Genomic DNA, 15,961 nt, shown 5'->3' on the forward strand with positions numbered 1-15,961 from the left:
AAGTCTTATCTTTTCTTATTCAGAATCAGAATACCTTTAATTGTCCCACAGAGGGGACATTTGAATTGAAAAGATATCTTAATCTCAATGGGACTACCATGCGTCTCAATAATAATAATAATGACGTTCAAGTGTTCACATTTTATTTAAAAACAATGACATATTGTTATGTCTAAATTGTGGTAAAAAGTCTTGTTAAAATTCCACAGCAGGCTTTATTTTGAAACGCATGCTGTGACCCGGACGTAAATATACCTCACGTGTTGGTGTGTGTGAAAATGTCTACCGGCGTCGAAGCTAAAAGACCCAAAATTGTGCCCTCTTCGGTACTTTTAAACTATTATATTGCTTTAAAATATCACTATAATTTTCTTATATTACCTATAATGTGTTTGTTTATTTTTACAGCCTGAGGACAAGTTGGACTGGAAGAAAAAGAAAACAGATGGTGAGTAAACAGCTAGCTTCAGTTAGCTAAATGCTAAAGCAGTTTAGATGGATCCACGTTACGTTACAGTTAAAGTGTTACATCGCTATTAAGCCAAGTTAAAGTATGTTTTAAAGTGTATTTGTTTGAGACATTTTATTTTTTTACCTAACGCTACAATAAAGAATTGCATATGATGTTTTAACATGTTTAGCCACTTCATTGATATGTTGAATGTATAGGCTATGGTAATCTATATTTTCAGACAGGTACATTCAAGTACTTTTTCGAAGTATTTGTTGTTTATTGGTGTATATCTATTCCATGCCAATATATAGTTCTATTCCACTAAATTTGTTTTGTCTTTACTATTGTTCACTATTCATATAGTGTTTACAAATTCGTTACTGTAATACTTTAATTAATAATAAACCAAACAGTGTAATCATTCAAATCAATAATACTTTCACATGTTTCTGAAACAGACTTTTCAGCTTAATGAATATTTTTGACCTTTTCTTTAGTTCTACTTTAACTGCTTGAGACAGATTTTAAACTCAGGACTTTTAACCCGAGTATCTGTACTCTGTGGTATTGCTCCTTTTACTAAATGAATTGATCAGTATATGAATACTTCTTCTACTTCTGCTTTTTAGAGAGTAATAGTAAAATTAGTAAACCCAGATTCAGTCAAAAGTAGATATTTCCTCGCCACAAACCAAAAAACCCTTACACTCTCCATTCTGATATCCCCAGTCTATCTACATTTGTCTTAATCACTTGCCAATATCAATATTTTTTCTTTCAAAACAGTAAAGGAGTCTAAGAAGCAAAGGAAAGAGGCCAAGCTGATCAAACAGTTGGATAAGCAGAAAGAGCTTGAGTCTGCGGAGAAGGCAAAACATGAACAGAGCCAAGACAAAAAAGGTAACCTTGTCATACTTTCATATGTTGTTGTTATACCTGTGAAAAGCGTGCTGTAATGTTTGATCTGTGTCTCTTAGGTCGAGGGTACACGGTGAGTGTGGCTCTGCCTGGTTCTGTGCTGGATAACGCTCAGTCCACTGAACTCCGTACCTACCTGGCGGGACAGATTGCGCGGGCCTGTGTCGTGTTCTGTGTCGACGAGATCGTTGTGTTTGATGAGTACGGAGAAGATGTCAAGTAAGTCAAATCAAGGGGTGCAATATATCTGTGAACACCAAGCTGTATATAAAAAATCATAATTTGATGCAATAGTGCAAACAAAATATTTTTCCCTTTCCCTACATTAAGAAAGACATGTGGCAGCGTATCACGTTTTAGTTAAAGCAACCAACCAACCGACCAGTACACACACCATTCACTGCTTCATTTTATAATAACGTGTTTTCATTTCCTCATTAAATGCTGGTGTACTAATTTTATTCTACCTCGCACTGTTCCATTTGCTGTAAAAATGTACATTGTCCCACTGTGGGACAAATAACGGATTGAGATTCTCATTCATTTCTAATTATGTGCAATGCTTTGTATTCTTTTCTGCTGCTGCAACACAAAAATGTCCCAGTTTTTGGATTAATAAAGTAATTCTTATCTTATCAGTTCCTAAAAGTTGTAAATGCGCATATAACCTAATAATCATTTGTTTAGAATAGAGTTTTATCCCTCCTCTGTTTTGTCATGTGTCCGGTTCTATTTATACATGTTAATCACCCCCAAAGCCATCAGAAAACCAATAGAAAATATTTGTTCTTTTCTCCTTCAGGAGCGTCGAAGGCGAATTTAAAGGTGTCGGTAAGAAAGGACACGCTTGTATTCAGCTTGCCAGAATACTCCAGTACCTGGAATGTCCACAGTAAGCAGTAAATGTATTATATTTAGATCAGCAGGAGCAGCCATTTGATTCTGATTACTGCTTTTATTATTACCCAGGTATCTGCGCAAGTGGTTTTTCCCAAAGCATCAAGATTTACAGTATGCAGGTAAGTGTTTGTATTTCATTTTCATACCTTAATCTGAGAAGATACATTTCTTTATAAGTGTACTTACTCTTTTTCTTTGCAGGTTTGCTGAACCCTTTAGACAGCCCTCACCACATGAGGATGGACGATGAGTCAGAGTATCGGGAAGGAATCGTCCTCGATCGGCCGAACAAACCAGGGAAAGGCTCTTTGGTCAACTGTGGGATGAGAAAGGTCAGCATGTTTAAACCGATAATAACAAATAGAGGGACAGTCAAAGTTAATGAGATCATGACGTGGACAAAATGCAGAGATCAAGCTGATGTCTTTAAATGTCTTGTTTTTTTCCAGTAGCCTAAACCCAAATATCTTGTGTTTTAAGTTAAATAATATAAAGACAAAGAAAAACTTAAACTATTGACATTAAAGAGACTGGAACTATTTTGTTTTCTGTGTTTCTATTCTTCTCTAAGAGAAAACAGTAAAATAATATAATTGCCTATCATTATGATTCTGCCATAGACTGATTTTATCCGCTCTGCTCCTACAGGATGTTCGGATTGACAAACAGCTGCAGTCTGGACTCCGAGTCACAGTGAAGTTCAATAAGACACAGAACGATGGTAACAAGACATTTTATTGTTTTGATTTATATTTTCTCTCCTGAAGTTCCCATGCGCTCTGGATTCTGCAAACATCAGCTCAGTGTGTCTTCCTGTGTCTCCTCCTCAGAGAGTAAGATGCATAAAGGAACGGTGGTTGCTCCTCACCTCCCTCGCACTGAAGGAGGTCTGTACTGGGGGTACAGCGTCCGCCTGGCATCGTGTCTCAGTATGTTTCTTATTCCTATGATACACTTCTATCTAAATTAATGTATAGCTAGGCCTGTCACGGTTTTAACGTTATCAGCTTAGAGTGCGATATAAGCACATAACCACCATCATTTTTACATGATCCACTATTCTTCTCTCTTTTATCTTTTATCTCAACTATTTCTGGGACAATGTATCGTCCAACAAAAGTATCTATCCTGACAGGCCAGACATAGCTTTTTCTTCCACACCACTTACTAATGTATGTAATAATCCAGTATGAATATCTACCATGCTGTTATTGCGTTATCCTTATTGTTGTTGGTGTGTTGTTGCAGGTGCAGTGTTTACCGAAAGTCCATATGAAGATGGATACGACCTGACTGTTGGAACATCAGAGAGAGGCAACAACATGGACCAAACAACACTCTCACCATTCAAGTAGGTTCAGAAACAAAAGGATAATTAGCGCCAAATGCACTCAGTGAAGCACCGAAGTGCATCATGCAACAGTAGTTATATGTATGCATTTCAGTTTCACTTTTAAGGCACATTTTTGGCCAGAGATTTCCTACGGCTAGTTAGTGAACGGACTCCTGTAACTCTTGTGAAATGTTGACCTATGATACAAAAAATCTTTTCCCACTTCATACATATAAAGTCTTCTGGCTGCAGACAATAGCTCAATACCTCCTCTTGCAATGTGGAGTAAAGTTAAAAGCAGCATAACTAAAACTAATTTTGAGGTACTCAATATACCCACTTTCCACCAATGCATGCTTACACAAAACGTTAAGTCTTGGTCTAAAAATAACGGCGTTTCATTCGTTTAAATCGACTTTTTCCCACTTTTATAGGCATCTTTTAGTCGTTTTTGGAGGTCTTCAGGGCCTGGAGGCCAGTGTAGACACCGACCAAAACCTGGAAGTGACCGACCCGAGTGTTTTATTTGACCTTTACCTCAACACATGCCCCAACCAGGGCAGCAGGACCATTCGCACTGAGGTGAGCGCTTCTTAATATTTGATGAACTTTTGTGTGATAGATTCACACTCTTTGTATAAGCAAAGGCCTTTTTCATTTGGATGCACATCATGTGTTTATTTGCTTTTGTTTATCTTCTTTTCAACAGGAAGCTATTTTAGTTTCCATGGCGGGGCTGAGACAGAAGATCACAGCTGCATTTTCAGATGTTTCCAGTGGTTCATTAAAGAATTGATGAAAGAAGGAAGTGAGCAAAGGCTGGCAGACTGTTTATAATCACCATCAAGATGTACTTTTTCCATTATCAGAGTGTTGCTTACTGTAAAAGCAGCTGTTTCAAACATTCAACATCTTTGTCATTCGTTCTTCATTCTGTATGTCATTGTTTGTAAAAGCCGAAACATATTGTACATATTTAAATACAAAAACTATCCACAAGCTTGAGCTGACTTGTAATGTAGATTTAAAAGCATATAATGACTTTTGTTACAGTACTTTTAATGAAAAAACTGCACTGAGATGGCACAACATGTACAGATAAATGTACGGAGGCAGACCGGTGCAAACGCGCTACAACAGCCCAAAACACTGAAGGACTTTATAGTCCTGAACGTCAACAGTGTTGCAGTGTTTCTGTATCTGCAGTGTTTTAGTAAACCCTGCGCATGTGTGTCACGGTGGTGAAGATGTTTCTTCATTTGTATGTTTTCGCACATTTCATTTTTATATTTGCATTGTTTTTGAAGCTGCAGCCCGTTTGTCCAAATGGAAAGGTTTCGTGCCGTTGTCACGCGTTTGCACCCGTTAGCCACCGTACAAATGGCACTGAATATTTTCGTCAATGAGTCTGCTTCAGGTTCCTAAGCAGTTCATCCAACAGATTGTGTAACGATGCGATCACTTTCCAGTTGCCAGGCATGCTACGTGCATTAATCTACCCATATGTATGAGCATTTTATTCTCTCATAAATACAAAAGCAGCCAGGCAAATATTTAATTTGAATGCCAGGTTTACAGGGAATAGGACGTCTAAGTATTTGTGGATTAGCTTGTTATACACTCAGTTCCCAGATAATAAGGTAAACAAGGCAATATGTACTTTGATACAACTCCTGCAATAAAACATACTTTTATACATTTTCAGTTTAAACTTTTACAAAACTAGTACCAGTAATTCAATATTTTAATGCCTGTAGTTTGTTGTGCTGCTGAATTGCATCTAGTTTTATTTATCTTTCTTAAACTTAGTTAGTTTATATAACTCTGATGGGTAAGATATTCACAGTTTTTGCATCATACTCTATAGAAATGTTACTTTTTCTGGGTAATATCTAAATATATTTAGCAGGCAATTTAATATCAGTAAAGTCCTATGAATCACTTTTTCTGAAAATATTGATTATACTGGCTTCTGATCAAGCACATTGCTCCCTTAATTATGAAGAAGCATCTTGTTTGCAAAAGGCATCACAGTTTAAGATATTGTACCCTTCTCTGCATCCTGTTTTGTTTAGTCATGTTTAATTGAATGGTGCATTCCTAAGAGCGTACTGATATTATATATAACTCGAGCAGGATGCATTTTGTGAATTTAAGATGCATGCGCTGAAATGCCACTGAGGTAAGAAGGTCATGAGGCAACAACTATGTTAACTCTCACTTTCATGAAAACATTCAAATCAACATCAATAATGTTACAATTAAGTACTATATTAGACAAATCGAGGATATGACAACTTGTTATGATTGGGAAAAACTAATCTTAGTATTAAGACTCAAGTATTCTGTGAAAGTGGCAATCTGTATCTGTAGAATAGTTTTCTCGCCACATCATTTCAAGAATCTGAATGTGTCCTGTGTCTATAGAGGGGCTCTACTCTGCTCATTGTCAGGTTCCAAAGCAGTACTGTGACATGTCTCCATGCTTTAACGTTCAAAAAGCTCTTTATGTTTCTCATACTGCCTGTGCTGCAGCACCTCTTTTCACCCTCTGTCTGAAACCAGAGCCCAGTCTGCTGTGATTGCTTAGCTGGCCGGCTCTGTTGTGATTGCTCAACCGCTTAACGACGTTCTGCTCCTTAGCCTTTCAGGTACAATTAGTGGGAGCACTAGCCAATAGAAGAGCGACTGTTACATAGTGATGTCACTATGTTCCATAAGTAAACAAAGGAGTCCAATGGAATTTGGGATTTTAGCCTTTGCAGACCATTTACATGCACAAAAACCTATAACGCACTACAGGATAGGGAAAACCCCAAAAAGAATAATGGGGCCGCTTTAAATCCCTTTTGGGGCAAAATGTAAGTCTTTGTTTCAAAATGTATGAAGAACTTATTAGAACCAAAATAATGAAAAGTATAAGGTACTGTACGTCATATTGCTCCCATACTACATCTAAGTATACTGAAATGTACATGCAGATAAAAGTATTTAGTTGAATCTGACTGCAGTTACTTTAGAGGTTGACTTTTGTATAAGAGACGGTTTATGTAGAGCTAACATAGTTTTGTAGTCCATTTAGATGTTTCATGAGAATGCTTGCTGATATAATCCCCCCTGAGCATGGGAAACACAAGTGCATTTTCAATAACAAAAATATTATAAACATGTCAAAAAATTCCTCTTTAAATTCAATTTCTTCTCTATTTACAAAAATGGGGATTTACACTATATATTCTTTCCTCTCAATTGGTCCAAACTGTTTTGACCAAAAGATTTTTCGTCCCCATGGCGTGTTTATGATGATGTGGCTTCATGAAGGCTCATTCTTTCAATCAAGCCGCTTTTAGTGTGGATATTTCTCTCTTCTATTTTTACAAAAGTCTAAACCCAATTGGGGTGAGAGAAGGTGATGTTGTACTGCTTCGCCCAGCGGCCAAACACTTGTTTCTCAGTGATGAAGCGATGGTGGTTCCCTCTGCGGCCGCCCTCATGCTGCAGGTAAGTTACACATTCATCCGACCCCCTGGGCTTGTAGTAGTGGTAGGGCATCTTCTTGGCAGGAGGTTTAGATTTTCTAGAAAAATGAAGGTTTTATTAGTTTGTTGAACAACCAGATTATTTGTGATTTTCTAATTCTGAAGCAAGTACTGGGTTTGTAGTGTTTTAACCCTTGTGTATCGCTTTTAAAAAAATTCCACTTCAATATCAACATTATACTTACCCACAGTAATTGGATGGGACCATCCCATACACTTTGATGCTATCACATAGCTCGATGGCGATGACCATGGTGAACCAGCCTGTGCTTAGCCAGGAGTGAGATTTTTGTCTGAGCAGAAAACAAAAACATCTGTTGGTGAAAGTGAAATGTACCCAATATGGGGCTGGAAAAGATATATACCAACATTTTTTCTGACCAAATACCTCTATTATATATTGTAGGGTTGTTCATTCATGCTTTCACTAAATGTTTTGATAAATAATCAATCATCAATATTATTGAAGTAGTTAAGTATTGCAAAAATGACTTAGTCTCTCAAAATAAGGACATGAAATTGCAAACATAATAATTGGAATTGACAAAACAATGACTTATTTCAAAATAATGAGAAACCTCAAAACATGAGAAAAATGACTTGGTATCTTAAAACAAGGAGACACTTCCTCAATATAATCACTTAACATCGTAAGAAATTGACTGAGTAATACTGAGTATTAAGATAGTAAAAGACATCCATCCTCATAGCAAGATAATGATTTAATTTCACAAAATATTGACTTACAATTGCAAAATAACTACGTAGTTTCTCAAATAATTAAGAACCATCTTTGAAATAATTATTTAGAATCAAGCCAGAATAGAAAACATTTACGATAATGCAATTTCCAATCTCAAGACAAAATTCAGTGTCATATCAGTTTATCGATAATGTATCTCTAGAGGGCCCAGCCTTAGGATGATTCCCTCAGTAAACACTCACCTGTCCCGCCCGGTCTCCCGGTGAAACAGGCTGTCGAAGCGGCGCATCTTGCTGGCGGTGATGCTGAAGCAGGACATGTTGCTGTAGGTCATGCTGACCCTCTGGATCAGCCGGTACAGGGTCCCTTTGGCGTCCTTCCCCATCTTGTTGGGGGGTCCCCAGAAGATGATGACGGGGTTGCTGTCAGGCCTCTGCAGGAGCTCATTGGGCCTGCGGACCACCCTGAACACGCTGGAGTGAGCCACCACCCTCACAGACGTCTTGTTCCCCACGTCCGCCTCAAAGCCCAGCGTGGGGGCGTCGTTCATCCGGATCACACACTGCGCCCGGTCGATCTCTGCTCCGGCACGACTCCCCAGTACGTGGCTGGAGCTCGTCACCAGAGCACAGTTACCACAGCGCAGGTTCATTGTCTGAAAAGAAAAGAAAAAAAAGGAGTACTTAATATATGGTAAAAGGATTAAAAAAAGTATCCCAAAATTAGAATTTAGATTCTGGCCTACAATCTCGAAATAAGAAACGTACTCAAATAATAAAACAACTTTCTCTAAATAATGAATAGTTAAAATATTCATAACAAATAATAACTAAGTATCTCAAAATAATGATGTAGTTTGGCAAAATGACTTAGTCCTGATGTTGAAATACTGAGTCGTGATTTGAAGAACAATCGTTATCGCAGTGTCCAGCTAGCTTCTTACAGCTTCATATTTTTGTTTACATTAAAAGTGGTTGACAATCATTTACCTTTTCAGTTTTAGGGCCTGTGTTATGAGATAGAAACAGGCAGGAAATGAACAGGATGTAGCTGGTTTGGAGAGGATTCAACAAAACAGCTCACCTTTCACAGTGTTTGCTTTACGTGACTCATCTCTTTCAGTGTATTCTTGATATTTAACATAATCCCCTGGTAATGTCTTACATGAGCTGCAGTTACCCACTGCTGGGGAAGTCCGTGCGTCTTTACTCTTTTGAAGAATGCACCACTTCCTTTGGAATCTTTACTGACTTCCTGATTATTGAAGTTAACATGTGCTCCTTTGCATCAATGACATTTCCCTTCCTTTGCATTCTTCACTGAAACTTATTGTTAATTTCCACATCATAAAACATTTCTTTTGTCAGTGCATGAGCTGTTGAGTACCTTGTTCCCATGAAATGGCACATATCCGTCTTTCCCAGACCACTTCTTCAGATCTGTGGCCTTGATGGCATTATTTATAGCCAGATGTAGCGGAGAGTAGATGTTATCGTTGACATTGTTGGAGCCATAGAGGATGAGGAGTGTCATCAGGACGAAGATGGCCGCGAAGATCACCAGCCTGTGGCTCTGTTGCGCCTGCAGAGTAAAAAATAGAGGTTAACATTAAATCAAAAACTTAATTTGACCAACATTCTATAAAATATCGACAAAAATCTGGAAACTTTCTCAAAAAAATTACTTATGAATAAGAATCCCAAATAATGACATAGTAGCTCAAAATATGGCCTTGGAATTGCAACATCATGAATCATTATCTTAACAAAAATCTGAAAATGTTTTAACATAATGACTTAGAATCTTAATATAATGACATAACATTGCAAATCATTACTTTGTATTTAAAAACTACTACTTAACTGAACTTAATAAGAAGCTTTCTCAAAATACTGACTTAGTATTGCAAAATAACGACTTCATATGTCAAAACAACGACTTATTGCAAAATAATGACAAAATATTGCAAAGATAATGACTTACTATCTCAAAATAATGATTAAATATCCTTTATGAAGTATATATTTCGAAATACTTGCTATTAATAGGACTTGTATGATGTTTTTTCAATCATTAGGCTGGTATACTTCATAGTTAATTTCTTTGGACGGCGGAAATTGGCTTGCACAGCAGGTCTAATATTAAGAGGATATTAAACCTCGGAACATAGGACCCTGCAAACATAGGCTAGATCTCCTGAAAACCTCCTCCACAAATTGTAACGGTAATGGTTTTACCTGCAAGGACGAAATAAAACTGTTTCTCTATGATAATAAAGATGATGGTAATAATATTTAAAGGGCATTAGGACTCAGGGCCACACCCTGGTTGGTCTTACCTTTGCACTGAGCTTGAGTCCCATGCTGTCAGATCAGGCTGTGTACCAACACAGTGCCAGTGACTGTCTGTCATCATATCTGAAATAATATGAAAACCTGCGGTTGGTGCAAATCAAACATTCAAATATCAGTCCACTGTTGCTATCACTCCTTTTAGATAAATTATTCAGTATTATGGCGATGCTCCCAACAAAAACATACACAGTTATTCACTTAATATATGCTACTTGCAGTGCAAACGCTATAAAAAGCTATATGTTACATGCATTAACCTTAAATCCCATAAAACACAAGGCAATTATTATACTGTAGAAGAAAAAGCAACATCGTACGCAGCCATATTTCCCAGCCCTGTTGACGTACATCCACTGAAATTAAATTCAGTTTTAAACAAAACCCCGCTGATGTGATTAAAATATGATCCACAGTGGCATGTCCCAGGGTCCTAATGTACAGCTGATTTTAATCCGCACATTACCGTCTCATGCTCTTTGCGTCTGTTTCGGTTTGTGATGTCTCTCTGCTCTCTCTCGCGCCCCCATTTTCCTGTGCCACCAGCTGACGTCATCATCACGTATCTCACTGCAGCAGTGTGTGGATTTTCAATCAAAGAAAATATACATTTTACATTATTATTATTATATACACGCAGAACTGTTCACACTAAGGGTACACAGAATAAGTAAAAATAACAAAAGTGAGAAAAAATGAAAAGAAAGGTGGACTAACAAAAGGTGATACAGATCAAATAAATAAAAAGTGTTGTTTATTTTTTTATTATTATCTAACTGTTGACATTAATTGTACACGGAATAATTAAACAAATATTTAAAACCAAATTACGAGAAAAAAATCGAATAGAAGGTCATACAGATGAAAAGGAATTGTTTTTATTGACATTGTTTTAAAATATTGTTTTCCTTTTCATATATATATTTTTTTGTATTTGTGGTGCCATTATGATGTATTCCAACATTTGGTTTGAAGTCCATATATTGTTATGGGTGTTGAATTTCCCTATTAATAAAAATGAACTACTTGAAAAAAAAAGTTCTTTCCCATCATGACCTTTAGAATATATAAATATGTCTTTAGCCTGTATGTGTGTGTATTTAGGCTTAGAATATTAACATTAATTTCCAAACATCTATTAAACCCTTGGTTTGCATCAGAATTAGAAAATTAATCACAATATTTTGGCAAATTGTACATAAAGAAAAAACTGTAATACAAAATCATTTAATTATTCTATCAAACCCCCTTTTTTATTGTTGAAAAATACATGACTACCTATTCTTGCTGGATAGAATATGTTCAGATAACAAGGGTTATATTTTAAACAGACTTTAAGAAGGTGTTGACCCTACAGGGTCTTATCAGTGAAAACACTCACATGTGCAATTAAAAATGTCAAGCTCACACACATTGACACTCATATCTGCAGTAACCAGTGGTTTAGTTTACATTCAAGTTTGTACTTTGTACATTTCACAACACAAGTTTGCTTAACATAAAATCATTAACAATACGCTTTAATTCAAACAACTCCTGTCTGAAATGTACATTACAGGAAAACACTTTGACACAGTAGTTTGCTCAGTAGTATTATTACAGTCTTTGGAATTAGTCACAAAATGAGCATTATGTGACTGAAAAGGCAGCCTTGTTTTCACAGTAAACAAGCAGCGGAATATATAAAGGATGTTACTCATGTTGTGTTAATGGTAGTGGACCAATTACATTCAAAGTTTAAAAAGACACTAGCCTGGGTCTCCATACCCCTGAAACACAGATAATACACACTAAGCACAAAGTCTGTTTGTGTGTATTATCCTGCATTTAATACTGTTTGTTGGCCTTTTGTTGTATACTGTCTGTGAAGAGTAACCTCGGCAGGAACATGTAATACTGTCTGCCCTTCACATTTACATAGAGCCGCTGCTTCCTGTCACCAGTGGTAACTGCAAAATCTCTCCTTGTGTTAAACGGCACTGTGGAAATATCTAGACACTGCTCACAAAATGCAAGGTAAATTAAAAGCTTACAACTTAAAGCCTTAAAACACTGAAACTGGGTGTACCTTCAAGGTACCAAAACCAACATTTTTTCAGACTCTAAAAGCCGTTATCATGTTTACATTACAAAAAATGCAAGTTTACAGAATTCTTCTTTAAATTCAGAATTTCAAACGTAACATTACGATTTACACAACTCATCGTGCAGTTGAAACACCAGATTAAGTTTAAAATCCACCCTTTTTTCAAAAAGTAAATTCAAATTCAAGCATATTCCTTGCCTTTAAATACAGAACCTGGAAATTCAGCTATTTCTAAACTTGTCAAACCCTGAATAATGTTAGTGAATAATTTGTGATTCAATAATCATTGAAATCATTAGTTAGGCAAACTCTCTATCATTGTTCTCTGGTGTTCTTTGTCTTTTATGACTGTAAATTGACCAAAAACAAGTCTAGAGCTCTGGTACAACAAAAATGTAATTAATTGAGATAATAAGTGCCAAATGAGTCAAAAGCTGCAGCCCTAAACAATACACTTCCTGTTTCACAGAGTAGAGGTGCAAATTGAAGCTGCAGCATAAAAAAAGCATTGTGCAAAATGAAATAAAAAGTCAAGGCACAGGTATGACCAAATGAAAACTGTAAGCTTTGGTATGAACTGGTTTTAGTATTTAGTTAAGTGGCTTAGTTTTTTCTATCAGCATCTATACTGATATATGGCTATAAATAAGTAATACTGAGAGTGGGTTACCAGTTGAATGCTGGTACATGTTGACCATTATTTCATATTTATGGCTAATACTTGTATCAAGTAGGAGCTATTCCTACTTAAACATGGAAAAAAGTAACATTTGAAATGTAATCTGGAGTCCAAAATTAACAAAAATATCTTCAGCAACAGAAATTAAAAGCCAGCAAAATTCATTTTTAAGACCTCTTTCAGAGGCTCCAGGAGGGGTGTTTAAACTCCATTTTGTGTCGTGTTGCCCATTTGGCATAGATGGCTTTCTCGGTGATGAAGCGATGACCCCCCCGCTGCGTGTTCTCGTGGACCTTGTACATCCGACACTCATCCACTCGGTTTCTCTCATAGTAATGGTAAGGAACAGCGCTGTGATTGGCTTGACTGTCGGGAGGAGTTCATAGAAGGTCATTTAAGATAAGTAAAATAAGATTACGCTCCAGTATTGATCATACAAGAAGGCAACATGTCTCACCTGCAGTAGTTGTTATCGATCATTCCATAAACATGGATGCTGTCACACATATCTAAAGCCAGGATCATGGTGAAGAATCCGGTGCTGAGAAACGCCCCGGTCTTCATTCTGAGTGAGAAACCAAACATCTGTTCTTAAAATGACCAAAATAAAAACCTAAAACAAAGGCCGGCAGGTGTGAGAACATTAATGATCGGTTCAAAATAATGTTCAAACACTTCTACAATCATTCAAGGAGGTATGTTTGAATTGCGTGTGTGTAAATCATGAAAAAATGTTGTAAGAAATAAAATGCAAACGTGGATCAAAGAAGATATCCCCCTTGGCAAACAATTTGAAATGTATGAAACCCAATTTTGGGGGACACAGGACAGGATGGATATATACAATTTTAACTTCAGGTAATTCAGACCAGGTGTGTACATTATGGTTATAGTACCTTTACTTTAAGTATCTGAATAACTCCTCCACCACTGGCTCTCACATACATTTGATGAATTGTACAGAAACAAATAAACAACATTGATTTCCCGGACTGAGACATCAAACTCATGTGTACCTGTTTTTCCCGGTTTCATTCTGAAACACACTGTCGCAGTACTGCATCTTTTCTTTGGTCACAACGTACAGTTTGACTTTTGGATACTTCTCGGCCATCTTCAGCAGAGAATTGAAGACCCTTCCTTTCCCGTCCTCCCTCATGTTCCTCTCAGGACCCCAGAACACGTACGTGGTGTCGGCTGACTGCTGGAAATAGTAGTGCTCTTTTTTTACCAGCAGGGGCACACTGGTGTGAGAGACGACCCGGACACTGGTGCGACTCCCCACGTCTCTCTCGTAGCCCCCCGTGGGTGCATTGTTCATCCGGATCACACAGGCCACTTTGTCGATCTCTTCTCCAGCGCCGGCTCCGATCATCTGACCCGAGCTGGAGACCAAGGCACACTGGCTGCAGTGCATGTACAGGAACTGTTGAGGACGAGGAAGGGAAAATCAAAATTTGAAAACCTATTTACAGTGACAACAGCAAATAGACAACACATATCAAAGGCAAACTAAATAAGTATAAAATCAAATAAAAGCATTGATGCTGAGACGAGCAGCTTTGCAGGGTTTAAAAAAAAAAAAAAGTAAATAGTCTGTGAATGTGCATCTCAGAACTAACAAAACAAGCTATGACTTGGACCCAGACCAAAAACAGGTGAATTTTCGGATGTATGTATTGGGTTCCTCTCACCTGGTCCTTCTGGCTGGGGCCAATCCTCCTGTAGCCCTGGAGCACGCTGCCCTGCAGGATGGCCGTCTGACCATCCCGCGTGATCACATGTCCAAACCAGAACAAGAGAGGAAGGCTCAGGCTGAGCAGGCCGAGCCAGCAAAGCATCTGAGGGGGAAAAGAGAGAAAGTGTTGAGGATGCTCATCCATGTCATGTTTTCATACAAGTACTCAGATCTTTAACTGAGGCAGGCCTTAAAGTAGTAATATCACAATGTGAAAATACTCTGTTCAATAGCAAAAGTATATGTACAAAGAGTATTGTAATCAAAATGTACATAAACCACAGAAAAAAACAATTATAATCTTCACTTTTCCTGCAAAAACATTTCACAGATGTTTGAATTTTGTGCTTTTTTAAAAATATTTTTTTTATAATTTAGAATCTCTTACAATAGTGAGACCAGCATAGTGCATGTGCCCCTTTGGCTTATTCTGAAGTAATTTATTTTTAATTTTCCTGATTTACAAAGTAACTAATTATGGTAGTGATATTATAATTGATGCGTGTGAAGGCATCACATACAGTATAATGCAGCGGGTTAAGGTGGAGCTCATTCTAATTACCCAATTTACTGTTGGAAATAATAATAAACAAGTATATAAAATGACAGATAAATGCAGTGCATTAAAAAGTAATATTGCATGCAAAATATAGTGTAATATAAGTAAACACTGGCACACCCTAAAATTGTACACTATCTGCAATATGTTCAGTAAGTGAACTGAAGTTTTACAGCCGGCTTGTACCTGATATTTCATATCAAGGCCCCTGAGAAAGCTCCACTCCAGAGAGCACCACTGCACTCATTTTCGCAGCCGATTAACTCGAGGCAGAAGCGGCCAAGGAGACAAGCCCATCCGCGGAAATGTCATGATCAAACGGATTCATATTTACAGATTTTAATGGCCGCTGCCGGTCTGTTTTCCACTACAGGATCCTTTTCTTTTCAGGACAACGTTCATCCTCTGGCAGATAAACGTTTTCACTGTTGTTGTTGTTGTTGTTGTTGTTGTTGTTGTTTAATCGATTGCATGTTGGAATAAATTGTTATCTTAAAATGCGTCCAGTTGTTTACCGTGATCTCTCATTACAGGGCCTGCCTGATAAACTGTTCCTCTGTGCAAGGCTTCCGGGCTGACCTTTTCAAAATAAAAGTGCCATCTGAGCCCATAAAAAAACAAAACGCTCAGGCCGGAACATATTAAATACCTTTAAGCAAAACGTAGACTACAATTATAAATTCAATACACCTATTTAAAAT

The 15,961-nt window shown here is 37.4% G+C and overlaps 3 protein-coding genes across 10 annotated transcripts; 1 reads left to right on the forward strand and 2 right to left on the reverse strand.

Annotated features, from left to right (window-relative positions):
* The first annotated feature begins 164 nt into the window (after positions 1–164).
* Positions 165–4,610, forward strand: spout1 (SPOUT domain containing methyltransferase 1). The gene is made up of 12 exons (XM_063889270.1): positions 165–326; positions 409–448; positions 1,241–1,354; positions 1,432–1,591; positions 2,175–2,264; positions 2,342–2,391; positions 2,474–2,604; positions 2,921–2,993; positions 3,103–3,201; positions 3,521–3,623; positions 4,040–4,187; positions 4,315–4,610. Exons 1-12 carry the CDS (start codon positions 279–281, stop codon positions 4,399–4,401), a joined length of 1,143 nt encoding a protein of 380 aa, XP_063745340.1. The 5' UTR covers positions 165–278; the 3' UTR covers positions 4,402–4,610.
* On the reverse strand, positions 4,419–10,749 carry st6galnac6 (ST6 (alpha-N-acetyl-neuraminyl-2,3-beta-galactosyl-1,3)-N-acetylgalactosaminide alpha-2,6-sialyltransferase 6). 7 transcript variants are annotated; one of them, XM_063889271.1, is made up of 6 exons: positions 10,665–10,749; positions 10,186–10,264; positions 9,234–9,428; positions 8,090–8,502; positions 7,330–7,437; positions 4,419–7,182 (listed from the first exon to the last, which is right to left on the reverse strand). In XM_063889271.1, exons 2-6 carry the CDS (start codon positions 10,207–10,209, stop codon positions 6,990–6,992), a joined length of 933 nt encoding a protein of 310 aa, XP_063745341.1. In that variant the 5' UTR covers positions 10,210–10,264; positions 10,665–10,749; the 3' UTR covers positions 4,419–6,989. The 7 variants fall into 7 exon arrangements, with proteins under 7 accessions (XP_063745341.1, XP_063745342.1, XP_063745346.1 ...); XM_063889272.1 differs by having other exon boundaries at positions 10,186–10,282; positions 10,665–10,735; XM_063889276.1 differs by having other exon boundaries at positions 10,519–10,674.
* Positions 10,750–10,935: 186 nt separating this feature from the next.
* Positions 10,936–15,827, reverse strand: st6galnac4 (ST6 (alpha-N-acetyl-neuraminyl-2,3-beta-galactosyl-1,3)-N-acetylgalactosaminide alpha-2,6-sialyltransferase 4). 2 transcript variants are annotated; one of them, XM_063889266.1, is made up of 5 exons: positions 15,447–15,827; positions 14,658–14,804; positions 13,980–14,389; positions 13,421–13,528; positions 10,936–13,329 (listed from the first exon to the last, which is right to left on the reverse strand). In XM_063889266.1, exons 1-5 carry the CDS (start codon positions 15,456–15,458, stop codon positions 13,143–13,145), a joined length of 864 nt encoding a protein of 287 aa, XP_063745336.1. In that variant the 5' UTR covers positions 15,459–15,827; the 3' UTR covers positions 10,936–13,142. The 2 variants fall into 2 exon arrangements, with proteins under 2 accessions (XP_063745336.1, XP_063745335.1); XM_063889265.1 differs by lacking the exon at positions 15,447–15,827 and having other exon boundaries at positions 14,658–15,359.
* Positions 15,828–15,961: the final 134 nt, after the last annotated feature.

Source organism: Eleginops maclovinus, chromosome 8, assembly GCF_036324505.1.
Source record: "Eleginops maclovinus isolate JMC-PN-2008 ecotype Puerto Natales chromosome 8, JC_Emac_rtc_rv5, whole genome shotgun sequence".
Taxonomy (NCBI): domain Eukaryota; kingdom Metazoa; phylum Chordata; class Actinopteri; order Perciformes; family Eleginopidae; genus Eleginops; species Eleginops maclovinus.

Bases quoted from the DNA above. Each gene is read 5' to 3' on its own strand.
- spout1 (XM_063889270.1), top strand. From the start codon at position 279: ATGTCTACCGGCGTCGAAGCTAAAAGACCCAAAATTGTGCCCTCTTCG. The intron at 2,994-3,102 runs GTAACAAGACAT...TCTCCTCCTCAG, and splicing joins CAATAAGACACAGAACGATG to AGAGTAAGATGCATAAAGGA. The intron at 3,624-4,039 runs GTAGGTTCAGAA...CCACTTTTATAG, and splicing joins ACAACACTCTCACCATTCAA to GCATCTTTTAGTCGTTTTTG.
- st6galnac6 (XM_063889271.1), bottom strand. From the start codon at position 10,209: ATGGGACTCAAGCTCAGTGCAAAG. The intron at 7,438-8,089 runs GTGAGTGTTTAC...TTTTCTGCTCAG, and splicing joins CGGGAGACCGGGCGGGACAG to ACAAAAATCTCACTCCTGGC. The intron at 7,183-7,329 runs GTAAGTATAATG...TCATTTTTCTAG, and splicing joins GTCCCATCCAATTACTGTGG to AAAATCTAAACCTCCTGCCA.
- st6galnac4 (XM_063889265.1), bottom strand. From the start codon at position 14,846: ATGGATGAGCATCCTCAACACTTTCTCTCTTTTCCCCCTCAGATGCTT. The intron at 14,390-14,657 runs GTGAGAGGAACC...CGTCCTCAACAG, and splicing joins GCCCCAGCCAGAAGGACCAG to TTCCTGTACATGCACTGCAG. The intron at 13,529-13,979 runs GTACACATGAGT...TTTCTCACTCAG, and splicing joins AATGAAACCGGGAAAAACAG to AATGAAGACCGGGGCGTTTC.